Here is a 27,956-nt window from a genome sequence, read left to right as displayed (position 1 = left end):
TTGGTCTGGAGTTACTCCCGCACCAACTAAAGCAGCTCATTGCGCTCTTCTCTCACACGAGTTAGCTAACTAAACTGCAACATTGTGCGGCGCAGAAGTATAGTTTAATATCATAAATGAGATAACCAAGAACCATGTGTAAACTGAGACATTATGTTCCTTTCAACTATAATTTAGACAAGTCAACGAACTCATCACAAGATATGGAATACGAAATGAAGAATCGAAATCGACAGGAAACAAACCCTAAAATGAAAGTTCCTTAGTTTAGGGTATTTGTTTTTGACATTTAAGGAAAGTATCAAAAGGGAAATTTCATACAGGGGTAGAAGAGAAAGAAAGGCAAAGCATTTTACCTTATGGCTACAAGAAACAATTCGACAGTAGAGAGAAAGGGAGATTCCTCTGCTAAGCTTCGATGGGTTTTACGGTCGTCAAGCATTCTTGATGACCATTCTTGGTAAACTTACTTGGGCAAGAGTCTGAATGAGTCAAATACCCATATTACCCTTTAAACATATTAGAATTACTGTCAAAATACCCAAGACTGCCTAAATGTCTTTATCTTTCTTGTTTGACGGTTTTGAGATCATTCATCCATCCTTGGGCCTTTGAGTTACTCACTTCGTCACAAGACCATTTTTGATGTAGCCTAGCTTTTACTTCGGTGTTTCTTTGATGTCTTTACGTGGCATGTGGGTCTCTGGCCATTTTACCTAAACCAGAACCGACCAAAAAATTTAGGTTCGGTTCGGATCTAGATCTAGGTATGTGTATTAACACGGATTTAGTCTCAAATGTAACAAATTGACATAAAATAAGTAATTAAGTGTCATCTATTATTGAAATAAATTAATTTTAATTTATCTTTTTGGTCATAATCTTTTATAATGTTTTTTGATATATTGTAATTTTTAATAGGTTTTTATAATTTGTTTGCTTTGTTTAATATGATATGAGAAGAATTATTTATAAAAATTGTTGATTATATGTTTAGAATGTCTGAAGGAAACTTTTGTTGTCAATTTTATTAAAAAAAATTGAATTTACACTGGATTCATCAGCAAGAACCGTGTCTCTTCACTAGTAGCATATACTCGAATCCAAGAGTGTAACAATTTGATTTAGATGCGCCAACCAGTTTTGAAAAGTTCTAACTTCTTCCAGAGATGTTACATCATTAATAGCTATCATTTTTCTCACACGAAAATAAGAAAAAAGACGTTCGAGAGGAATATAGATGTAGACAACTGTAGGCGACATTGTATACGGCTTACATTTTTGTTTCATCGGATCATCAAGAAAATATGTCTAAAAAGTCTGTAACCAAGCTTGATTTAAATATAATTTTACATTCAATTCAAAAACAAGGGTAGAATATTCTTTCTTAGTTTGTACTTTATTATGCAGTAAGCATAATCATTTCATTTCCAGACAGTTTACATATCAGAAGCCATGTTTTGTTCTCTTGCAACCTTTTGTGTATAATCTTTTTATAAAAATTATTGATTTAATAAGGTTCCTTAAAAGCATTGCTTTGATTTTCAGACAGCTTCTGGGTGAAGTTTAGGTTGTTGGCTTATTGCGCTTTAGTTACCGTCTCTCTTTGGACCACGGTTTATGTGAATATTTTCAAAAACTTGTAAAACAAAATATCATTTATACAAAATCAAAATAAGTATAGTGACACATATGTTTCCTTCTCGAGTTTCTATATGAAGGAAAATTTTGACTTATAGGTATACATATCATTCAATTACCAGACGAAGCTTTCATGAGTTAAACAGATATATCCACAAATAACACAAATTTGCTCATTTATCATGTCGAAGTCACATAGCATGGGATGTTTTCTTTTGAGCAAAATTTCAAAATATGACATAAATATGTAATTATTTATTTTAAAATATATATTTAGGTTGTTAATAATAATACAGAGGTACCCATCATTCTCAAAAGATGATGAATCTGAAACACAGTTCTTCCCAGCCATGTATCAGTTTGTATGATGTAATTGTATTTGAAACAGTCTACAATAATGCGCGATGTAGTTTAGTGGCTTGAACATCTATGTATAATATGCTCCATACAGTATATATATATATATATATCAAATAAAAAATAGAAAATTGTTATTAAGACTACTGGTGAACCATAAATTTAAAACCTTAATAAAAATAACGTATGAAATCCTTACAAGTTCCCAAAAAATCAAGGAAATATATGTTTTCAGAGGAAAAAAATGATAAATAACAGAAAATATTAACAAGAATATAAGAAGTTGGAATGTTTTCAAATGTCCACTGCATCAAAAGTTCTATGTGTTGTGAGTCAGGTTACACACCCATACAATTGAGTGGTATCGTCTGTTTCGGTGTGTGTGTGTGTGTGTAAGATATATAACTCAAATTATATATAAGGGAATGATTGCTACAAAGCTTCATTGGAAAAGAAAGCTAACAAAGTACTAATGTACATATCTATTCTTCATCTTCATGGTTGTGGGATCTAAATAATATGAAAGGCCTACAGCCTACTATACTCCTTTAGCTACATGCCACTTCCCTTCTTAGTAATCAAGCCACCATTTCCTACCATCTGCATCTCTATTTTATGCTATAGATATTTGAACCAAAAAGAATATATTTAAGGTTTAAGTAGCGTTTGATATGTATGATGATGCCATATTTTGCTAGATAGAGCATCAGTTTTAGACACGTGGATCACATTCTGGCTGTCCCATTATATTTGCACATCAGCGATATAGTTTAGCATAAAATTACTCAGGGATAGAAATCTATAATTTGGTTAAGATAATTTTAAGATTTATGTGATGTTTAGTTATTTTGACTAACGAATGCTTAGATGAATGAATATGGACATCTTTGACTAACGAGTCCGTTGTTTTATGGAAATGATCATCTACTCTTCTTCATGATTCTTCAAATCCTATTCGATGTTGTCATATGACGCAATGGAAAAATTATATTTGTGGGACGTATTTTATAAGCTCCATTGTTAACCTCATGGCGAGTGATATCCACAAACTTTAATCCCACTCATAATTATTATATGCATATATATGAATACTATATGATCGATACTATATATGCATGAGCAGCCTATCAAAGTTGGAGGCTTCTTTTCTATCCATGCCTGACTTTACACCTCTATCATGCCCATGCATGGGTCCCTCCCTCCACCTCTCTCTCATTCCTTAAAACAATAGGAACAGAAGAAAGAGATGTGAGAATGAAGCAAAGCAAGAAGAACACAATTGTGACTTGTGGCAAAAATTGGGCTTGTGATTTGACTTTTTATTAACTTCCGTTTCATTCCATAGAGTGGTATACAAAGACACTTGTGCTTTTCCTTTCCATTGAGTGTGTGATTTCAATATCATTGCTGCATCGATTTCCCATTTATGGAGTAAACTCATGTTTTGTTTTTTGGTTTACCTTGTATTGTATATAACTATATATAGAGATGATAATAAAGCTTGATACGATTAGCTTTTTTTTTTTATCAAATACAGCTTGATTAGCTATGATGGAGGCTTTGCTGTTGTTATTTAGCTTTTATAACACAACGAGTAATTTATATATAAATCGCATTAATGAATGGATGTATTTTGACAAAATGCACAACTTAATACGCCATTTATTATAGTTATACCATGTAAATCTTGTAGTGATTGTAGAAAAGTTGTGTTCAACGAAAATAGATCCCTTATTTCGATCCAACATTGCAATATTTTCAATTCAGCTGATCATAATAAACAGTTAAACACTGCTTAGTCTTAATCGAAACTAGACATTAGACTGCACTCACGGTACTAAGGGCATCTCCAACCTCATTCTATTTTTATTCTAAAATAGAGTTTAGAATAAAAATGCTCTAATATATTATATTTTTTACTTTATAATAGAATAAAAATGAGTTTATTTTATATATATAGTAAGTTGTTTTTTTGTTCTATCACTCTATTTTCCATTCTAAAATATAGTATAATTGGAGTATATCACAACTCTATTATAGAGTTACTCTATTTTAAAATGAAAAATAGAGTCTAAGACCATCTCTAATAGTATTTTATAATTTCTTCTATATTTTACTCTAAAGCAAATTAAAGTAACTCTATTATAGAGTTGGATTTGCTCTAATAGTTAACTTTATAATAGAATTGCTTTATAATATAGTGTAATATAGATGAATGTTTTTTTTTCTTTATATTTAGAGTAGAAAAAAACAATATTCATCTATATTTCAGTAGCGTAACTCTATTATAGAATTAACAATTGGAGCAAATCCAACTTTATAATAGATTACTTTATTTTAGAATGAAATATATAGGAAATTATAAAGTGTCATTGGAGATGCCCTAGCTATATCTCAACTTATTCGCAAAAATTACATTAGTATATATCATCTCCTACAGTTTTTTTTCGTTCTAACCTCAACTCCATGAGATTTGGTATCTCGAGCGTCGAACGTCCAATTACCCTTGTTTGACAAACAAAAACATGGTTTGTAACAAGGACACGCATAACTGGAACTAATAAAAACATGAAACTTTATACATATATAGTTCACGTATGAAATGAGATACAAGCTCAGATCTATACGTCCATATGTATGGAGCTCTAACAAGATGAATATAAATGGTGGAAACGGAAAAGAAAAGAAAACATTGGAAATTTGGGAAATCAAGCGATGTATGTAGTGTGTGACATGGGAACAAGAGTTAGTGGACTTGGCCCAGTGGGGTACTCTTATGCTCCATGCCTCTTGCTAAAATAAAAAGTTGGCACAACAAGTAAAAATATATATTAATAAAGCCAATTATTATTTTGTAAAGATAGATATTGTCAAATTAAAAGCTTTGACATTCTTTTTTTCTCCAGCAACCAAACTACGCACTCTAACTATTCTTTTTATTTCCTTATTATGAAAGCATCCAAAGCCTTTTAGGAAAGAGCACTGCATAATGCATAATGTGTTATGGGTCCTATCCTATATCCCTTCCAGGATTCAAGCCGAGGGAACAGAGAACAGTCAAAATGCAAAATGCAAATGCCGACTCCTTAATTATTAGGCCAATATATTTAAGCTACAGACTGTGGTCGTTTATATGAATGCATTCTGCTGGATTTATCATGTGTTGAGAATATCCCCCCATGATAAAATTCTATGAGTCCTTTTTTTTTTACAACTATCTCAAATCCTAGTAGACTACATATGAGCCCATGCACTTTCAGTAAACAAATAAGCTGATATATAATATATATAATCACTTAACATATATTGTTTTTAATCAGGTTATGAAAACTCTTAACTCATTTATGTAAGTCCATTTTCAGGAAAACCAGGCTGATACATATGATCGAATTACAAAAATACTACATCTGAGATCAAACTATGACCAACTCTTTTTTCTTCTGTGTTACTCTTTAATTTGCTCTTATGTGTATTGTAAAACAAACATACTTGTTATACGGTATATCCTTATATATAGACTTTTTTTTTAATTTTAATTACATGTGCAATGTGCAATTGTATATTTGTATTAGGTATGTAAATCTATAAATACTTTATATAACAGCAGTAGTTAAGTTTGGTAACATATAAACTGATAAAAGGATTGAATGTGACGTATTTTCACCTTTTTCGTAGGACAATTACGAGATCAAGATGTATGTTAAATCCGTTGTTATGTTTGTAGCAAAATTTAGGTGTTACGTATACCATTCAACAGTTAGGTTAAGTGAAATTCTCTTAAACAAGTCCAAACCCTTTTTTTAAGTCAAATCTCATTTTATTCTCTCATTTTTTTTCATTTCTTTATTAGACGTGGATATTGAACAACAAAAACCGAATACTAGGTTTAGCCCAAAAACTTCTTTTTACCGTAGTTCATATATACAAATATGATGTACTATAACCTAATGCCTCATGATGCGAAGTAAACTCAAAAGAAAAACGTGTTGAGTGGCGCGAGAAGAAACCTCGTAGTCAATAATGTTAAGTGGTTTTTTGTGAAAAGAATAGAACTTGAAAAGAATATATATTTGGGTGTATTCAACAGAGAAAAGGTATTAGTAGCTGTATTTTAAAATAACAAAACGCAAACCACTCCTGAACAGAAGAAAAAGGCGTATAGGTGGCTACGTGGGTATATCTGCCATGTAGAAAATCGAAGCGCATGCACAAAGTTGGACTCATGATGAGACCTCACATGTCATTTAATTTAGCAGCTTTATAAACTTTCTTGAGAGAGAAAGGAGATCTGAGTTTTCTCTCCGGCGTACGGCCGGCGCGTGAGCGTCCGTGCCGTCGCCGGAAACATTTATTCCTTTTCAAAGAGGTTTCTTTTGGCCTCTTCTTCGTAGCCTTTCACCGATCGCTCTGTCTGAGCTCTGGATTGGAACCATCCTCCAACGGTGGTTTTCTCGCGTGGAGGGAAGACGCGGTCGCGTGGAGGCTCACGGCGTGAGAAGAGAGGCTTGCATGTGTCAGTGGTGATTCTGGAGATGGAGGCTATCACAGATCCGTCGACGCCGGTTTGTTTTCCAGGAAGTGGAGGCTTCTTCAGCTTCGCTGCCGCCGGTTCTAGTTCCCGGGAAGGGGAGGCTTTCTCTGCTCCGTCTTCGTCGGTTTTGGCTCCGGAGGGTAGGGGCTCACATAGCTCTACGCTGTCGGTTTAGGTCCCCGTTCTCTTTTGGGGTTTTTTTTCTTTGTCTTTACTAGTATGGATTGGGTGGAATTTGCGGTGTGGTTCTTGTCGTTAGGGTGGTTGTTCGGATTTGAAGGGATGAGCGATCGGTAGACGATGAAGCTCTCCATCGATGGCGACGACGACGAGAGAAGGAAAGCATAGTTCTTGAGTCTCGGGTTTGATATGCCCCATGATTGGGATGAGCTCTCGGTTAGTCCGATGACGCTCTCCGTGACAAGCGCGACGGAGGAGAGCCATTCGACGGTAACAGCCGGGATGAGTCGAGTCGTGTTTGGGTTAAGCCGACCCGGGTTTTTGGGTTTGTGAGCCTGTCGGGGTTGGGTTTGTCTAGGGTTTGGCAGGTTTTGATAATTGGGCCGTGGACCTTTTATCTTGTAATTTCTTGGGCTTGGTCCATCTTCTATTTTAATGAAATATTGACGGAAAAAAAAAAGTACGTATAATTCTGTATGAAATACGTATTCTTTTTTTTTTTTTTTTTTTTTTTTTTTTGCAACTGACGTATTCTTTGATCTTGTCTCACAGTATATATCAAGAAGCTATCCCTTTGTCCGGACATATTGATTCTATACAAATCGTTATTTTACCCAACCAAACACAGATTGTACTTAACAATGCCACACATGTCGACTCCCTTTCAATCCTTGACAACTTGAACGATCAAAGTTAAATCGGATCCGTACCATACATGATACAACTTAAAACTGACTGAATATATATATATATATATTTAACATTAAAAGCCTTATCAAATTATTTAATAGCCAAAAAATGACGATCCTTCTGTTTGTTTTTCTATTCATAAAAATATTTTGCTAGAATTCATAACTCTTAAGTTAAAAATAAATAAATTCATAACTGTTAATGTTTAAAAGGAGTAGAGGCCCTTCACGCTTCTCACGCGAGCAATGACAATCCACACAATTTTCCTCATGCAATATCATCAAACATCAATTACATCATCATGTACATTATCATGATGATATCATTGTACATGCACATATATCACCATCATCATGATGATCATTGTTGAAAAAATAGGAGAGAGAAACAAGCTTATGCTATGTCCTTCTCACAGAGATAAAGACATCCTTTTTTGTTCAACCATTTTGTTTTTTTTTTCTTGAATAAATAAAAAAATTAAATTGGAAAGTAACGAAAAAACAAAGATTGGCATGTCTCTCTGCCTCCTTATTTAGTTAGCTGTTTTTTTATTTTGATATATTTTTATCATTACTGTTCTAGGTAGAGTAAAAACACAGATGGGTTTTGGCAGATACTGTTTTGCGTGTGTTGGCTTTTTCTCCTTTATAGTCTTTTCCCTTTTATCATGCTGCACCTCCATTTTAACTAATCGCTAATAATTTTTTAATCAATACAAAACAAGATTAGTGATTTTGTGCATATATAACAATACCATTTGTACTTCTGTTCAAAAATATATATTTCGATTTCAAGTTAAAGAAAAAACAATTTTGTCCTTTAACAACAAGATATCTAAAACAAACCCTTAAATTAATACCAAAAATATTATATTCTGCAGGACATATATGTTACTTCAGTTTTAGCTATATGCCCTAAAAGTTAAAGCTATTATCAAATTCAACCTCCCTTTGTTAAAAAGAAAAGTAATTTCTTTTACAGTAAATGTTTTTGTACATGTCTTAAAAGGATCTCGAGATTGGCGCCTGTGATAAAGACCCTTACTTTGCTTCCCCTTTCTTGCTCCTCTTATCTTCTTCTCCTTCCTCTCGCCATTGCTCTCCAGCGTTTTCTCTCTTCACCAATAGTAACTGAAAGCATTAATAAACAAAACCAAAAAAAAAAAACATTTCTTTTCTTTTCTTTCCCAAACTCTTTTTTCTTCCCACCATTATCTCATGAACGTTAGTGGAGGAGGCTCTCTCTCCACACAGAGAGCCTACCCTTGAAAAGAACCCAGACACTAGCTCGAAAGTTTCATTCTTTAGCTTGAAACTCCATCTGGGTCTTTCTTTATATTCCTTAAAAAAATCGACTTTTATTTACTCTTTTGAGCTATGATGGTCCACACGATGCACAGAGAGTCCCCGGACAAAGGGTTGGACTCAGGCAAGTATGTTAGGTACACGCCTGAGCAAGTGGAAGCTCTTGAGAGAGTTTACACTGAGTGCCCTAAGCCTAGCTCTCTCAGAAGACAGCAACTCATACGAGAATGTCCCATTCTCTCCAACATCGAGCCTAAACAGATCAAAGTTTGGTTTCAAAACCGCAGGTGAGAAAGTTACTACAAATCATTTATTTTTCCTGTATATTGTCTTTTATGTTTGTAATTAAGTTCATAAAGACAAAAAAAATGTTTATAAAGTTTTCCATGCTGTTCTGATCTGACAATTATGATTCTGTTCTTTTTTTTTTAGATCTCAGTGGTCATCATGTTTTGAAATTTTAATGTAGATCCATGTCATGTATAGATCCCCTCAGAGCAGGAAAGTTTGTTTTGGTTTAAGCTTTGATACAGTGGAAACTTTAAATGCAAGAAAATGACATCTAATAAAAATGTCTTTGAATGCGTTTGTTAACATTTATAAAGATATGAATTCGGAAAAAAAAAACATTATCTTTACCATATATATGTTGTCACTGTTCATCTACTGCCATTTATTCACATCATACATGTAACGTTTGTCTTAGGCATAGCTGAGTTATTAAAGCATCCTTTTGGTTTGCTTTGTTAGATGTCGAGAGAAGCAGAGGAAAGAAGCTGCTCGTCTCCAAACAGTGAACAGAAAGCTCAATGCAATGAATAAACTGCTGATGGAAGAGAATGATCGTCTGCAGAAGCAAGTTTCTCACTTGGTCTATGAGAATGGCCACATGAAACACCAAATCCACACTGTAAACACTTCATCTTAGTCTCTTTTATGTCATTCTATTATATTTTTGCTTAAGTTTTGTTACGTTTCTTTGGAGTGTAGGCTTCAGGGACGACCACAGACAACAGCTGTGAGTCTGTGGTCGTAGCAAGTGGTCAGCAACATCAACAGCAAAACCCAAATCCTCAGCATCTCCAACGAGATGCTAACAACCCAGCTGGGTAAGCTTCTCTTCTCTTCTGCATATATATATATATATATATATATATATATATATATATACATATATTTAAGCTTGTTGGACACTTTGTGACAACCTTAAATGGTTTTTTTGGTTATAGTCTCCATTCAATAGCAGAGGAGGCTCTAGCAGAGTTCCTTTCCAAGGCTACAGGAACTGCTGTTGACTGGGTTCAGATGATTGGGATGAAGGTAATAAAACAACTCTTCAAGTTGCATGTCTGAAAGATAAATTTAGATCTGTACTGATGAGACTTCTTTAAATTGGTGTAGCCTGGTCCGGATTCTATTGGCATCGTCGCTATTTCCCGCAACTGCAGTGGAATCGCAGCACGTGCCTGCGGCCTCGTGAGCTTAGAGCCCATGAAGGTTGCTGAAATCGTCAAAGATCGTCCATCTTGGCTCCGTGACTGTCGAAGCGTGGACACTCTTAGCGTGATCCCCGCTGGAAACGGTGGGACTATAGAGCTTATATACACTCAGATGTATGCTCCAACAACGTTAGCAGCAGCTCGTGACTTCTGGACGCTGAGATACACCACTTGTTTAGAAGATGGAAGCTATGTGGTGAGAGTTCTTGGATCTGCTTTTATGTTTTGTGGTTTCTATATTGAACCTCATTGTCTTCAGGTTTGTGAGAGGTCGCTTAGTGCTGCAACTGGTGGACCCACTGGGCCGCCTTCTTCAAACTTTGTGAGAGCTGAGATGAGACCAAGCGGGTTCCTCATCCGTCCTTGTGATGGTGGCGGTTCCATTCTCCACATTGTTGACCATGTTGATTTGGATGTAAGCATAATTAACAAGTCAAATTGATTCAAACACACATCAATAGTATATGCTCCTGACTTTTTTTTTGGTTTCACTAGGCCTTAAGTGTCCCTGAAGTCATGAGGCCTCTCTATGAATCATCTAAGATTCTTGCTCAGAAAATGACCGTTGCTGTAAGTACATTACCCCCAACAACTTGGTGCAATGCTGTGATTCTTATGATTGGTTTCTTATTACAGGCGCTGAGACATGTAAGACAAATTGCACAAGAGACAAGTGGAGAAGTTCAGTACGGTGGAGGGCGCCAACCTGCGGTTTTAAGAACCTTCAGTCAAAGACTCTCTCGGTATGCATCACCTTTATTCAAAATAGCTTCACTGCCGAGTCTTGATTCTTCTGTCACTAATTGTTCAAATGAATGAACTTCAGGGGGTTCAATGATGCTGTTAATGGCTTTGTGGATGATGGATGGTCGCCAATGGGTAGTGACGGTGCAGAGGATATAACACTTATGATAAACTTGTCCCCTGGAAAGTTTGGTGGGAACTCTTTCCTCCCTAGCTTTGGTAGTGGTGTGCTTTGTGCCAAGGCATCTATGCTCTTACAGGTACATATTGGATAAGGGAAACAGGTATTTTTTTTTTTATGTTTCGGTCTTTTGTTAACTCACTTTCTTGTGTCTAGAACGTTCCACCCGCTGTGCTGGTTCGTTTCCTAAGAGAACACCGCTCTGAGTGGGCTGACTATGGCGTGGACGCTTATGCTGCAGCATCCCTCAGAGCGAGTCCCTTCGCTGTTCCTTGCGCTAGAGCTGGTGGCTTCCCTAGTAACCAAGTCATTCTCCCCCTCGCTCAGACAGTTGAACATGAAGAGGTTTGAAATGACAAACAGCTTCTTCTCTCTTAATACCTTTTTTCATAGTCCTGAAACCTTTCGCTTGTTTCAGTTTCTTGAGGTGGTTAGACTCGAAGGTCATGCTTACTCACCTGAAGACATGGGCTTAGCTAGGGATATGTACTTATTACAGCTTTGTAGCGGTGTTGATGAAGACGTGGTTGGAGGCTGTGCACAGCTTGTCTTTGCTCCTATCGACGAATCCTTCGCTGATGATGCACCTTTGCTTCCTTCTGGCTTCCGTGTCATACCTCTTGAACCAAAATCAACCCCGGTAATACATCAAAACCTCATTTAAAGATACTAAGTCACATATATGTTCTAATCTTTCACTGTGATATAGAACGGTGCATCTGTGAACCGTACGTTGGATTTAGCATCGGCTTTAGAAGGATCAACACGGCAAGGAGGTGAAGCAGACCCAAACGGTTGTAACTTTAGGTCGGTACTAACCATAGCGTTCCAGTTCACGTTTGATAACCACACAAGAGACAATGTTGCTTCGATGGCACGTCAGTACGTGAGAAACATAGTTGGATCGATTCAGAGGGTTGCTCTAGCTATTGCTCCTCGTCCTGGTTCTAGCATCTGTCCAATATCTGCTCCCACTTCCCCTGAAGCTCTCACTCTTGTCCGCTGGATCTCTAGGAGTTACAGGTACTAATCAAATGTTACATATTCTAATCTGAGTGTTTATTTAGTCTGAAACTGAAACTATATTCATAATTGCTGTTTGTAGAGTTCACACTGGTGTGGATCTCTTTGGATCTGATTCTCAAACCAGTGGTGACACTTTGCTGCATCAACTCTGGAGCCATACCGATGCAATCTTGTGCTGCTCCATGAAAACAAACGTAAGTGAAGGGGTTTGTTTGCATTCATGTTCTTGAAATTTGTTGAGATAAGTGTGAGAATAACTCTTGGTTTTTGCAGGCTTCACCGGTTTTCACATTTGCAAACCAAACCGGTTTAGACATGCTGGAAACTACTCTCCTAGCCCTTCAGGACATAACGTTAGACAATACCTTAGACGAGCCTGGTCGTAAAGCTCTCTGCTCCGAGTTCCCCAAGATCATGCAACAGGTTTGTTTCCTTGTCCTTGTAAAGTGTTTACTATTTTCCTGGAAAGCCATTCATTGTCTGACTTGGAATCTTGATTGTTTTGTAAAGGGCTATGCTCATCTTCCTGCGGGTGTATGTGCGTCAAGCATGTGGAGATTGGTGTCTTACGAGCAGGCAACAGTGTGGAAAGTTCTTGAAGACGACGAATCAAATCACTGTTTAGCGTTTATGTTCGTTAATTGGTCCTTCGTTTGAAGGAGAGCCAGAAGAAGACGAGCACACTCCATTTCAGTGGGAGGAGGGTTTATTTATGTAAGATATTAATGTTAGGGCTTCTATGCTCAAGTATTTTGAAATTTAAGGACTAGTATGTAATATGACTAATATATGATCCTTTATGGATTGTACTTGTTCCTATGTTATGGCAGAATATTATCATGAAAATGTTATTTAAGTCTTTTTGTTGTGCTAATTTGATTTCGCAGAATTTTCAATTTGTACTTTTCTTTTGTCAGCTTTTTATTAAGTCATCACTCTTAAGCTGCATGAAGCAAAGCATAATTCATAAAGAAAAAGAGCTGAAATTCCCTAGATATGTAATACAACAAGAAATTCTAATTTAATGTGTATATATTTGGTTCCTTTAATTTTGGAGAATAACATTTTGTTTGGTAATAGAAATAATGAAATTTAGAAAATAAATTTGTTACACAGGGAAAATGTTTTTTTTTATCTATATTTTAATAACAAAGATAAAAGAATGAGTTAGGTTTTGTATTTTGGGGTATGATGTATATCAATATTTATAGAAGATAAATATTTGCCTTATTGACAAGGAATAAGGAATGCTGTTAGATTTGTGTATAGTGGAGGATGGTCCAGTTTGAATAAAGGTTATAGCTGTGGAAGCCGTTTCTAGCACTGCAAAAATGTGCATGAATCTTCACAAAAATGAATCTATAGATTTCCTAAACTAAATTGAGATCGTATCTATCATAAGAAAATTATGATGATGCCTCCCACTCTAAGTTATAGGCAGAGAATGCTATATACGTTTTCCCTCTGTAAGCTGTTTTTTCAATGAATTAAGTTTTAAATGTTTTTTTGCATTCTATGGCAAAGACTTTGGTAAAACTGTAAAATACACATCACCAAGAAGTAATAACCTTTTGGAAAATTTGTTGTTTTGCGATTCCTCAAAAGTTGGGTTGATGATAAGATATATTACTATTTACTAGTAACATATGATAAAACCATAATTGGATTATGCTATTTATAGAGTAACAGCATCATTAAGCGGAAAAAAATTTGATATTGGAGAGTCTTAGGTCAAACCGTAACCATCAGGGAACGGATAGGAAAAAAACGGGAATGAATAAAATTCTAGGAATGATGAATAATAATGATTTCTTATCATATTGATAGTGAGGAACAATTTTATTCAATATTTTACTACAATAAAAAGAATGAAAAGAAAAAAATATTTTTTATAAATGGTAAAATTTCTTAGAGCATCTCTAATGTATTACTCTATTTTCTACTTCAAAATAGAGTAACTCCAAAATGGAGTTGAGTTTTGCTCCAATGTATTACTCTATTTCCTACTCCAAAATAGAATATTTTTAATATATTATGTTTTATGTTATTAAAAAATTAGTAATATCATCTTTCATTTATACTATTTACAAAATAGTCTATTTTCATATGTATGATCTTTTATGTTTTATATTATATATCTTTTATGTAGTGCTTATCTTTTATTTTTTATATGTATGGTCTTTTATGTTTTATATTATATATATTTTGTTGCATAAAATAGTTCACTAGATGAATATTTATATAATTAAGAAATATTAACAGTAATTTTTATAATATATATAGTGAAATAATATTTATATATTTATTTATAATAATATTTTATTAAAAACGAAAATATTTAAATATGGAGGCCCATTTTATAAATAAAAAAGTTCAACTTCATTTTGGAGTAATGAGTTGGTTTACTCCATATTTGGAGTAATCATATCTATTACTTCATTTTTGAGTAGATTTTGGAGTGGGGTTGGAGATGATTTTACTGCAAAATAGAGTTTGGAGTGGGTTTTGGAGTAGAGTTGGAGATGCCAATCACGCATGTCAATGAAAATATCAGTAATATCTTGCAATCTATGTTATCTTTGAATCTAAAACACTTCGACAAACAAACGGGACGAGCAGAATAGATATGTATCTTGCTTCTGACTCAGTTGCAAAATATATAAATTAAAAGAAAAAAAACAACTTAGATCCCCGTCAATGAGTCAGAGATGATATCAATAAATATATAGTCTGAAACAAGGAGTAAGAACTAAGTGCATTTCCAATGTATTACTATATTTTCTACTCCAAAATAGAGTAACTCCAAAATGGAGTTGAGTTTTGCTCCAATGTATTACTCAATTTTTTACTCCAAAATAGAATATTTTTAATATATTATGTTTTATGTTATTAAAAAATTAGTAATATCATCTTTCATTTATACTATTTGCAAAATAGTCTATTTTTCGTATGTATGATCTTTTATGTTTTATATTATATATCTTTTATATGGTGTTTATCTTTTATTTTTTATATGTATGGTCTTTTATGTTTTATATTATATATATTTTGTTGTATAAAATAGTTCACTAGATGGATATTTATATAATTAAGAATATTAACAGTAATTTTTATAAAATATATAGTGAAATAATATTTATATATTTATTTATAATAATATTTTATTTAAAACGAAAATATTTAAATATAGAGGACTATTTTATAAATAAAAAAGTTCAACTCCATTTTGGAGTAATGAGTTGGTTTACTCCATATTTGGAGTAATCATATCTATTACTCCATTTTTGAGTGGATTTTGGAGTGGGGTTGGAGATGATTTTACTGCAAAATAGAGTTTGGAGTGGGTTTTGGAGTAGGGTTGGAGATGCCCTTAAGAATGATAAGGAATGCATTGTTCCTTTTCATTCTTTGGTCACATTTCATACCCTTAGTATTGATATGCTATTTTACAATATAACATAAAAATGAATTATTTAGTAACAAACAATAGTTATTTGGTAGCCAAAAAACAAACAAACAATAGTTATGCAGCATCCGTAAAAATATACAGATCAAACAAAAAGATAACATAATTTAGGGATGACTACTTCAGCATAAATCATATAAGCTACTTTCCCTTGAGACTTTGTATCTCTTTATTTTTCAATAATTAAAGATTAACTATATCCATTAGTAGACACCATCAACTTTTAGGCTTCTATTAAATTTAATATAAACCTAAATTTAAATAAACCAAAATTATTCATAAAATTATTAATTAAATCCTCTTAGGCAGATTTCCACGTGAAATTAATAATTTCAATTCTTTTTAATCATCTAAACTCAAAAGCATATTCTTTGTTTTACATAGGCCATAAATGAACTATATATGTTCATGGTCAGAGTCACCTCCGAAGAAAATTGTTATCGAGTATTTACTGGATTCAGAGGCACACATTTGGAGTGTACGCAGAGCAAAGATCATGACAAATCGAATTAAGGACACTACGCGCTTGATCTACATGAGAACAATTGATATCTGCAACTGGAAGAGTACTCCAAAGACTATCTTTGTGTTTCTCTGTGTCATGGTTTCTATCTTCTTCGACATGGTGCTTTCCTCGATACTGCTTGGAATCTTAATCACAGTCTCTTCAAGTTCTTTTGTAGTCCAAGACTGCTAGTGCACATGGACAAAAATCTCCCAGCAGTGTTCTCTACATATCAAACAGACTTTTGCGGACAAGCTTGATACCTATCTTTCCTCACAGTCAGCAGATGATCTGAGGCTCAGCTATGACAAGGTAAGGAAGATAGAGGGAGCTGGTCAGACTATTCTTGCTCAGGTTGCAAGTATGATTGCCAACATCTCATGATATTAAGCTGGTGTGACTGACGTGCCACTGCACTTTTCTTGCTGATCTGCCTCATAGCAGGTATAGTCTCTTTTGGTCCATTGTTTTATGATATCGTTTGTTAACCAATGCTCTAGTTTTGTGAAGCTGTGTGAAACATTGTGCAACTTTGTAAAATACTCTAAAATGTTATTGAGATTTTTTTTGGAAATGTAAATGCACCATATACATTTCCTTTCATTATGAACACCTCTTTAACGATATGTATTTACTAATGCTAATGTATTGTTTATGTATTCTTAATCGAATAAATTGTTTCTTTAATCATAATCTCTAAATCGAGTCAGTTGTTGATAATGGGAGAATGAGTCTTCTTAATGTTTAGAAACTTATTATCTCACTTTTTAATTCCTTACCTTTAGGAACTGATTGATTCCACTTTGCATATATTTATCATGTGTCAATAGCAAAACTGTTTTCTTTTAAAAGAGATTGAATAAATGGACAAATTTCATAATTAACATTTTTTTGTCACAAAAATAGCATTCAAATAGAAAAATCTCCAAATAGTATTATTAATCAATAAAATGTTAAATTATCCTACAGCCTAAACTCTAACCTTATCCCATAAATATTGAACATGTTATTGGAACAATAATTTTTGTGGAATTTGATAATTCTAAAGTTGAGAAAGTTTTTAAAGTTAAGTAGATTTATCAAATATTTTTATATATCCCTTAACTGTAATTGATTTGTAGAGAATTCCATTGATTGTCATTATTTTTTATAAAGTAAAAAATTAATGGTAGTAGCACAAAGGGAAAGAGAATAGCAAAAATATATGGTATTAGTGTTCGATTAAACCTTCAATTATTTTGTTCCTGAAATTTTTCAATTTTTTCCTGAAAATTTTGTAAGAAATCCAAGATTTATGAGTTTTCAGTACTTCCACGCACCTTTTAATTTTTCGGGTACTAATAGAACACATGTTAGTGATGCTATGATTTTTTTTGTTAATACTTCTCACATAGATTTGTAGCTTTTGTTTATTAGCAAAATATATGCTATTAGTGTTGTATTAATATTTTATGTTATATTAGTTTCATATAGTTCTGTATTTTTTTTTGTTGTGTGTTTGTGTTTTTACTACATAGATTTTAAAAATCTTGCGGGTATACATGATATTTTCAAAATTGAATCTTATGAGTAAATGTAAAGAAAATTTGCATTCTAATAACGATAAATTTTAATAAAATTGATAAATCAATGATTTGTAAAAAAAATCAATAAGATTTTGAATGGATTTTAAAAGTCTTCACTCCAATAACAATAGATTTTACTAATATTTTAAAAATTCATAAGCCAATAACAAGAGATTCTATAAATTTTGTAATCCTCAGGAATTCTTCTATCAATAACCCCATTTATTGGTCAAATCAATAACCCCCTTAGACTGTAATCAATATACCGAACTCAATTTTGTAAAATATATATATATATATATATATATATTAACTTTTAGTTAATGCTAAGTTTGGTATTAAAAAAATTGTCTGCTATTTTTTGAACAAAAAAAGCTTGATTTAGTGTTATCTTAAATTACTTTTCTGACAATAAAGTAAATAATGTTGAAGATATTGCTTGTAGCAAAACTTAGTGGCACATTCACACTAGCTGCTTGCACAACAAATGAACACATAAACTCAATAAAAGCGACTAGCAACTCAGAAGAAAAGGTATTTTCCTTTTCGTTGTCACCACTCACCAGTCCAAGCCTTGAGGGTTTGGAATCAATACAACTGTACATCCATTGTTTTTTTTTGGTATGAATACTAATAAAGAGCCATCGTTTATGAAGTGTTATGTGATTTCATTTCCTCTAAACGACTAAAACTCACATCAAACCCCTACATTCTCTCGTCACTAATGGGTGCACGTTTAGGTTGCTTGTAGGAATAGTTGTTGAACTATACTCTAACAAAGGAGATGGTCGTTCTTTCATGGTAAGAGATATATTACTAGTAATAGGTAACATTTTAACATATGACAAAAACCATAATCAAATTATAAAAATTCTATAAATGATAGAGTAATAGCATCAATGATGAATTTTGCGGTCATAATAATTATATGCTATTTAAAATATAACAAACAAACATAGCTAATTATTATTTGGTAACAAAACATTAGTCACGCAGCATCAGATTCACACCGTTTGATTAATGGGGAGCAATACACGCAAGCTCCAATAGACAAGGTGATGATGGTTAATACAACGACGATTGCTAGGATATTATTATGAACTGTATCCATCTTCTTATTCTTCACCAAACCACTATATCTTTTAGTCTAGGTTTTCTTTTCTTCTTCTTATAGCCTACACATTATACCATATATATTTATAGATGTATCATCAATATTGTGTTTACTTCTTGTTTTTTTTATAAATAAGATAAATTTGGAACAAAAGGCTGGCTTGTTATCGACATGTAATTCATCTTACTTTACCTTAGGTATGGCCTAGTAGAAATCTGAACTGGATGGCAAGATGCAGTGATTATTGGCTTTTATCAAAAATACGCAAGGAAACACGGAGAATCCCTCACCCTCAGGACTTCATCGACAAGAAGTGAGCATAAGGATAGACATTACTAGACAACAAGGTGGAGGCAAATATGATGGAACTCCAAAAATTTGGTTCACAATAACATAAGTCTCAGCATCAAGTTTCGTTTTTAATGTGTTAAAATTTCTATAACAATGCTGCATGAAAATAAATGCTGAAATGGAGAGGAGTCCATGAAAATAAATGCTGAAATGGAGAGGAGTCCATGAAAATAAATGCTGAAATGGAGAGGAGTCCATGAAAATAAATGCTGAAATCATATCATATGAGTGAAGTTTATGGCATTGGCTAAGGAGAAGATTTTGGAATATCACATCTTGACGGACACTATGATGTTTAAGTTAGTATGTAGACCACGGTCCACGTCACTAATCAGGTCCGTGGAAAAAGGTCCGTTTCGAATCGAGAGACAGGCCATGACCCAAATATGATACTTTGTGTTTTCAATATTACAATTGATTGTATAACTTATAAGCTCAAAATATTCGCCATGAACCCTAGCTAGGTTAAGAACAAATGATTTATAATATCTTCTTGTCAATAAAAAAGATTTCTTACTTGATAACTTACACAAAGAAAAGATGCAAACGTTCGTCTCCAGAATCGAATCTCGTTCTGATTATAGTTTACGTATATGGTTTTTAGTTTTATTTACATCATATCCAAGACAAATCTATGTTTGACTGCACTGTATACTTGTTGACATCATACATTTTTAAGTTATATTATTTCCCTAATATAAAGAGTAATGGCCCGGCAGAATCTTTTGGTTTGATGTGAAAACAATTCATGACGTTAATCGGAAAGATTACATTATTGGAGGAGACATGGGAACAATGTCAACAGTTTTGGAAGTAAAAATATACTAAAATATACAATCAAGATGCTACAATATTTTTCTTAAATTATAAACCATATATTGTAGAATTCCAAGGGGAAAAGTTGGATTCTCTAAGATTTTCCAATTCTAGGTGCCTTTGCCTGCAAGTCTACAATGACTATATCTATATAACATACAGGATCTATTGATTTATCTATGTTATACTTATATTCGAACGAGTTTATTTATATTTAAAGAACTCTAAAAACATTTGTATTCTACTACTATTATAAGTTTTAGTAGTGTTCTCTATTATTTTTCTTAATTATCGTATGCTACTTTTCTTTACTTCTGGCGTTGGTTGTTATGTACTTACGTATTCCATTTCAGATACTTTTTTCTGAAAATACGTATTCCATTCCAAATACTTAAATATGCGTTATGTTCTTTTGGTGAATACCATGAATTTTGCAAATAATATAGATCTAGACATTTCTTATTAATAATGCCATAAAATATTTCAATCTTTTTTCTAAACACGTTATGTCCGTGTGTCGGTTTACCACGGCAGCGGGAATATTGGCGGCCGGTTTGCACTCTTGATTATTAAACTTTTTTTTTGAAAAAGATTTTTCTATTTAAAAGCATGAGATCGGAAATGTTTTACAGAATGGGAACTCAGTAGGCCAAGTGGCCTTAAATATCTAAAAGATACAAATAGAAATCAGATAAAAGTTGGATGGGTTTCATGTAGAGAACCATAACTGGAGGAGGGCTGAGAAGAATTTTGGCCTGTCGATTCTCAGGCTCGAGATCCTGTTCTTTACTGTGAGACTTATCTGGCTCACCAAGCTGTCGGGAGGAGTGAAACGGGCATTGTGCAGTCGATTGTTTCTCTCTGACCAGAGCGTGTAGAGTGTCGCCTGCCAGCATAAGAGTAGGAGCGTCTTTTGAACCTTATTTGAAGTGTGGTTACTTAACTGTGGGAGAATGTCGGCCAATGGCGGGATGATGCAAAATTACATTTTGCTGCCATGATCCTCCATACATCCCAAGCAAACATACAGTCGAAGAAGCAGTGTGCAATTGACTCATTTGCCACATTACACAGGAGACAGTGCGGATCAGTTTGTAGCCCCCAGCTGAGTATTCTATCTCGAGTAGGGCATCTGTTCCTGACCATCAACCACACTAGAAACATATGTTTTTGTATTCCACCTGAGAACTATACCTCTTTGTGCCAAGCTACAGTAGGCATGGGGGGACGAAGGAGATTGTATATTGCTCCAGTCTGGAATTTCGAGCGTAGTTGGTTCCCCGGGCACCATTCCAGTTCGTCCCGAGCATTATTCAAAGTGAGGGTAGAGATATATGATAAAACCTCTAACTGCTGATCAGAGCGTGCATTTGGTATGATCCAGGCATCATTCTCCTATAGTTCAGCAAGCGTAGAAGTCGCGGAGACCGGAAAGTGCATTGAAGCTCGAGTGCCTAGGTAGTCAGAGAGCTTACCAAATGGGGACCAGTTCGATGACCAAAAATAGGTGGTTTTTCCGTTTTGTACCCGCTTCCTGATCCAAGGAAAAATAATTCCCCTTGAGTCAAGAAGCTTATTCACCAGCCATGAGTGCTTCTGCCTCGTGTTGATCACCCAAAACATCTCGATATCTCCATCTAGAATTTCCTCCATGAACCAAGTTGCCCAGATCGAGTCTGCAGAAAAGAAAATCAACCATATCATTTTCAGTGAGCACGCCAGGTTCCAAGCTTCCAAGTTCCTCAGACCCAATCCTCCTTCCTCCTTTGAGTGGCAGCATGATTCCCATGATACCTTTGCGGAGGCCGCAGCCGTTATATCACCTTTCCAAAGGAATTTCGCACAAAGAGAGTCAATCTCATGAATGACACTCTATGGTAGTATGAAAGAACTAGTCCAGAAATTAGTGATTCCGTTTATAACAGATGTCACCAGTTGCATTCTGCCGGCGTAAGTAAGCTTTTTAACAGTCCATGAACGCAGTTTAGTTTTTATCGACTGGAGCAGGGGAGCACACTGGGCAAGGGATATCTTTTTAGTGTGAAGTGGAACACCTAGATAACGGATTGGAAGTTCGCCTGGGGAGAGACCTGTGCGATCCTTTATACCCTGCACCTCAGCCTCAGATATACCCGCCGCAAAGAAGGATGTTTTCTGCAAACTGATAGCCATACCTGATCTTTGCTCAAAATCCTTTAGGACAGCTAGGATGGCCTGAACAGAAGAGAGGGAGCCATCTGTGAAGATAAGGAGATCATCAGCGAAAGAAAGGTGAGTAAGTTTTGTTTTTCCGCATCTGGGGTGATAGTGAAAGAGACCCGAGCTTGCAGCTCTTTGAAGCGCCATGGATAGACAGTTCTTTACCAGCACAAATAGGTAAGGGGAAAGAGGATCCCATTGCCTCAATCCTCGCTTCCCTTTAAAATATCCATAAGTAGAACCATTAAAAGCAATGGAGAAGGAGGGGGTGCAAACACAAGCCTCCAACCAGCGAATTAACGGCTCCGGAATGTTGTAGCTTCTCAAGCACGCGAAGAGGAACTCCCATCTCACAGTATCGAAAGCTTTAGCTATATCAACTTTGATAGTTATCCTTTTTTCACCCCCTTTTCCATGATATCCCTGCACAATCTCTGAAGCCAACAAAGTGTTTTCGATCAGAAGTCTTCCTTGGACAAAAGCCGTCTGGTTTGGCATGATAAAATGCGGAAGAATTAGCTTCAGTCTCTTCACCAACAGTCTAGATATGGTCTTGTAAGTGGTATTGCAGCAAGAGATCGGTCTGTAGTCCCCCATGAACGTAGCACCTGTTTTTTTGGGACCAGCGTCAAGATGGTGGTGTTTGTGGACCGGGGCAAGAAGTAAGAGATGAAGAAATTTGATACAGCCTGAAGGAATTCTGCTCTAACTATCGGCCATGCAGTTTTGAAGAACGCAGAGGTGAAACCATCTGGACCCGGGGCCTTGCTTGGGTTTAGTTTTTTTAGCACATTTGCGATTTCTGCGAGAGTAGGAGCTGTGGACATCAGCAAACGGTGGTAGTCTGAACAGGAGAGAGCGTGAAGTTCTTGCAGCCACTGATAGGAAGGGGAGATGGGAGGCAAGGTGACAGGGGCGAGAATGGCTTGGAAGTGAGCAATGGCCGTTGAACTGATGATGTATGGGTCAGTGATGACAGTACCATCATAGAGGGTTATCGAGCGGATGGAATTTTGAGAAGCACGAGCAGCCGCCACGCTTTGGTAGAATGGAGTGTTATGGTCTCCAAGTCTCAGCCAGTTCACCCTTGATTTTTGTTGGAAAAAAGACTCCTCAATCTCACACAGGAAATTGTATTTTTTTTGAAGATCCCTCTCTTCAGTGAACAGATATGATGATGGGATCGCCATTGCTTATACCTGCACCAATTTCAATAAACTATCAGCCTCACACACTCTTTTTTGGATATATCAACATAACAGCAGGCAGCAAGAGAAAAGTGAGAACTTCCAACCCTCACGTAACTTCCCTTCGGTAATATTTTACCAATTAAGTTTTTTCCCTCCATCTATTATGATCTCTTTTTTTTCCTAAAAAATCTATTATGATCTTCTAGGAAAGTTGTTTAGGTCTTATTCATCACGAATTATTGAAACGTGATTAGCTCGACGATTAAGGTGGAAAAGTAGTCTACGTCTTAGTCTAACCACTTTTTCCATGCAATAATTTCCGTCCAAATTTTTTGACGCTAACTTAGACCATCATTATCTGTGAAATCCTTTCCGGGTTTCTAATTTTTTTTTTGCCTGATTTAAAAAAAAAAATTAAAAAAATAACCAATCGCAGATTGTCACGTGTCGGTGGGGTCCGCGAACAGTTGAAAAAAACTCACCACGGTCGTTTATTCCTTCACGCCTTTTGCAACCGGTTATTATCATTGTGTGGAATCCAAACCATTAAAACCTCCTTTGTAACCTGCGATAATTGTGCCCCTTATTAAAAAGTAAAACCTAAAAGAAACACATGAAACAACAAGGAAATAACGTATTAAATATATATACATTTTTTAAAAAGTTTTGATATGTTGACAAAAAAAAAAAAAGTTTTCATATCACCAGTTCAAAAGTTGATGTAATAATGAGATTGTTTGACTGATTCTGATGATAATATTGACTGGTTCTGATGATGTAAATTACCAACAGAGTTGGTTTAATTCTTAAGTTTTTCTTAAGTTTTTTTATCATTAAAATTGCAAGACGCTAAAGGTCCAATGAGAAACACACCACACAATTTGTGGAAGCTGCTTACTTAATTACTTAGTTATTTACACTTGCATTGGTAGGAGTGGGCATTCGGATACCCGTTCGGGTTCGGATCGGGTATTTCGGATTTTCGAGTATTTTGGTATAGGAGTATAAAACTCGTTCGGGTATTTATTTACTTTGGGTCGGATTTGGGTATTTTTAGTTCGGATTCGGTTATTTCGGGTCGGATTTCGGATATTTAGATTTTGAAAAAAAAAATCTTCATTTCTCAAGTTTCTTGTATTTAAAAAATATAACTCTCACTTGACTGTTTTCTTATTTTTTAATATATTGAATGATTAATAGATTTATATATGATAATTTAAAAATAAAAGAACACTAATTTGATTATTATTTTTAAATTTTAGATGCAATTTTTTTAATGCATGAAATAAAAAATTTGAAATGCATTTAAGTGATCATTTTGTCTGTAATTATAGATAAATTATATGATGTCAAACTATGTATAGCATCATAATATATTTTAAAAATAAAATGAGAGAAGTAAACTAGAAATATAAGGTTAAGTATACATATGTTCGGTTATCTTCGGATATTTATTCGGGTTCGGTTTTACCCGTTCGCATTCGGATATTCAATCTCTCATAATTTAATACTTGTTCGGTTATTTTACTATTTCGGTTCGAATTTCGGTTCAGATATTTCGGGTCGGGTTCGGGCGCGGTTTAGGGTAAAGTGCCCACGCCTATGCATTAGTCTTGAAAGATTAATTTGAGACGTAATATTTAAATTGTTACAGATCTTATTACCGATCTGTTTTTCAGCACGGTTTAAAGATTTGTGTTATCCAATTATAGGGTTGTCGTTTTTCCTTTTACCTAAGTAGATTGTTTTTAATTTTTTAAGTAGATGCCAAATAGTCTCTGGTCTGGATTTAGTATAGACCAAATCCAGGGTGCTTTAAATTAGTACTGTATGCCATGTGGTCCACACGATCTCACATGTTTGAATTTACCTTTAATTACATTTACTAATTTTATTAGTGATTAAAGTTGTTTTTCTAACCTTGTTTTCAACATAAAATATACACCAAATTTTAAGAGATCTTGTTTTGGCAAGAAAAGAGATGGTTAAATGATGACAAAAAAAAAGAGATGGTTAAATTTACAATAAACACTGCTTCACATTTACACACATTATTATTAAAGATTTTGATTTAGTTGCATATATATAAAAATCTAAAATGATAATAAAATGTCTAAGATACACTTTGCAGAAATCATTTTAAATTATTTGTGTTTGGACTTACTAACGCTATTATGAAAATGTAGACATCAACTTTTTATCTGTAGTCATCTGCATATTATTGTGGACGAAAATATTTTTCTTTTACTTTTGAGTGCTTTTCAGATTTCATTTCAACTAGTTTTTTTTACCAATTCATTTCAACTAGTTTCTAACAATTTTTATATTGGTAGTGCTTTTTGTAATAATCATCAAGATTGTTTGGTTATTTTTAGTGAAAAATGTCTTTTGGAGAAAAGACTTAACATGTATCAGTTTTCTTTAAAAAATCATATTAACAAATATTTCTTTCGTACTACTACAACATACATGGAGAGAAATTTTTTCAAAACATATGGTCTAATCACATTCTATAATATCATACTTTTTATTTGTTTCACCAAATTTGCAGTCTAACTTTGGAATCAGCTATTTCAATATCAGTGTCACTCTATATACATCAAGTAGATATTTTATCCCACGATCCTCGATTTTAAGAGATTAAGAGGAGCAAAAGAAATTAACATATAATTTTAAAATAGACAGAGAGTGACCGTCGATTTGATAATACAACTCGTTTCTCGGGAGATGCTTAATTAAGTACTGAATGATTATCATCGTATTTGAAACCCTATTCGTCTAACTCATGCCAGAGTTCAGATATATATAACATTGTCACACATGCCATGCCATGTGACCATATTTTAGCCGATGATGTGGAGCTTCTTAATATTGATTAAGAAACTTTTTTCCCTTAAAAAAACTAGTATTAATTAAGAAACTATCAGAAACTATTGGTTAGTTTCCCAATTGATATCAAACAAATTATATGATATGGGTCACTTTCATAAAGAAAACTAACAATTTTCTGTTATTCTTCAGCACTAACAAATAAAAAGTATACACACCTATATGCATACGGAGTGACTAGTGTGTATATGTATATACATGCATCAATTATTATATTAATCATTCTCAATCTTAAAGTTTTGACATGCCCACAAGCAATTCACTTGCCATGTCTTTTTTTTGTTTATATGTGTATACATCTACGTGTGCTATGTGTATACATGACATATCTAATCAAGTGCGTAAGTGTAAGTAGATATGATACACATTATGAAGTATCTATGCAGGTACATATATATATATATATATATATATATATATATATATATATGTGTGTGTGTATTATTTTAGGCATCATTCATGAGAAACGTAAATAATTCGACATGGTGCAGTTCTTACAAAGTATATATTTTTTAATAAAATATCAATACTTATTAGTTATTACACTTTCTGCTGCACTTTTTTATGGCACCCAACTTTCTTTAACAAAACTCCTGGGGCTTGCTTCCTGTATACTATAGTTTAATCGCTTCCCTCACAATTGCATTTCCAATAGATTTGTTTTGAAGTTATTTTCCATTCCATGAATATAATTAGTTTTTTTTTTTGCTTATTTGGTGCATGTATTCCCATTAATTGACGAAATATCATTGCTGGATAATTCTAGGCTTTGATTGGTAATACATTACGATGATGGCAAGAAGTTTACTGTAATCAGTCACTAAAATTATAGTACATGAAAATGGTACAAAATGATGGTACACAAACAAAAGAACAATGTTCAAAAACAAAATAATGTAACACTCAAACTTCCAAAAAGAGTGTTATGTACCACCTTAATAAGATACCACTCCAAACTTAGTGCTTAAAATCCTGATACATTTACAATTTTTAGTGCCACCAATAAAAAAATATTAAAATAACATTTTAGTAGAAGCTAACAAAACGTGGTGGCTAAGAGCATCTTTATTGCGGTTTCCTAAATGAGTTTTTAAACAAATAACAGCAATTAATTAAATGAACACTAAATTAAAATTTGTATACCTGATCTTTAATCTGTGATTTTCGGATCCGTTTCTTAAGGAAAGAAGAACACACGTGTCATAATGTGGGCAACACAATTAATTTTTGTTTTCCTTTTTCCTTTTCTCTTCCTCGGTTCTTTGACATCTCTTCATTTTCTCCGTCATCTCTTCGGTTCTTCGACATCTCAGAGGACGACGATGGTTTGTTCTTCGTCTTCTCTTCGTCGATTGATTGAAGATCAGAATTGATGGTTTGTTCTTCGTCTTCTCTTCGTCTTCTCTTCGTCAATTGATGGAAGATGAGACTTGATGGTTTGTTCTTCGGCTTCTCTTCTCTTCTCTTCGTTCTTCGTCTTCTCTTCGTCGATGGTTTGTTTCTGAGGCAGAGTTTCTCGATTGATGGAAGATCAGAGTCCTTTTGATGGAAGATCAGAGTCATGCATCAAGAAAGGAGAAGCTGAGATTCAACGATCACAAGAAGAATCAAGTCTTCTTTAATAAAGGTCAGGTTCTTCTTATTGTTTCTCCGTTCCATTGTATTCAAAGTTCATAGCTTTTTTAGGACCAATGAACATAATCGATTA

The 27,956-nt window shown here is 34.2% G+C and overlaps 1 protein-coding gene across 2 annotated transcripts; it reads left to right on the top strand.

Moving 5' to 3' along the window:
• The first annotated feature begins 8,449 nt into the window (after positions 1-8,449).
• LOC106342776 (homeobox-leucine zipper protein ATHB-14) lies at positions 8,450-13,012 on the top strand. 2 transcript variants are annotated; one of them, XM_013781810.1, is made up of 15 exons: positions 8,450-8,990; positions 9,454-9,613; positions 9,694-9,812; positions 9,933-10,023; positions 10,105-10,395; positions 10,462-10,617; positions 10,698-10,772; positions 10,839-10,945; positions 11,029-11,206; positions 11,284-11,472; positions 11,546-11,767; positions 11,837-12,150; positions 12,233-12,347; positions 12,427-12,576; positions 12,664-13,012. In XM_013781810.1, exons 1-15 carry the CDS (start codon positions 8,776-8,778, stop codon positions 12,808-12,810), a joined length of 2,529 nt encoding a protein of 842 aa, XP_013637264.1. In that variant the 5' UTR covers positions 8,450-8,775; the 3' UTR covers positions 12,811-13,012. The 2 variants fall into 2 exon arrangements, with proteins under 2 accessions (XP_013637264.1, XP_013637263.1); XM_013781809.1 differs by having other exon boundaries at positions 10,105-10,398.
• The last annotated feature ends 14,944 nt before the right edge of the window (positions 13,013-27,956 follow it).

Source organism: Brassica oleracea, chromosome C4, assembly GCF_000695525.1.
Source record: "Brassica oleracea var. oleracea cultivar TO1000 chromosome C4, BOL, whole genome shotgun sequence".
NCBI classification, from domain to species: domain Eukaryota; kingdom Viridiplantae; phylum Streptophyta; class Magnoliopsida; order Brassicales; family Brassicaceae; genus Brassica; species Brassica oleracea.
This window is presented reverse-complemented; position numbering and strand designations above follow the sequence as displayed.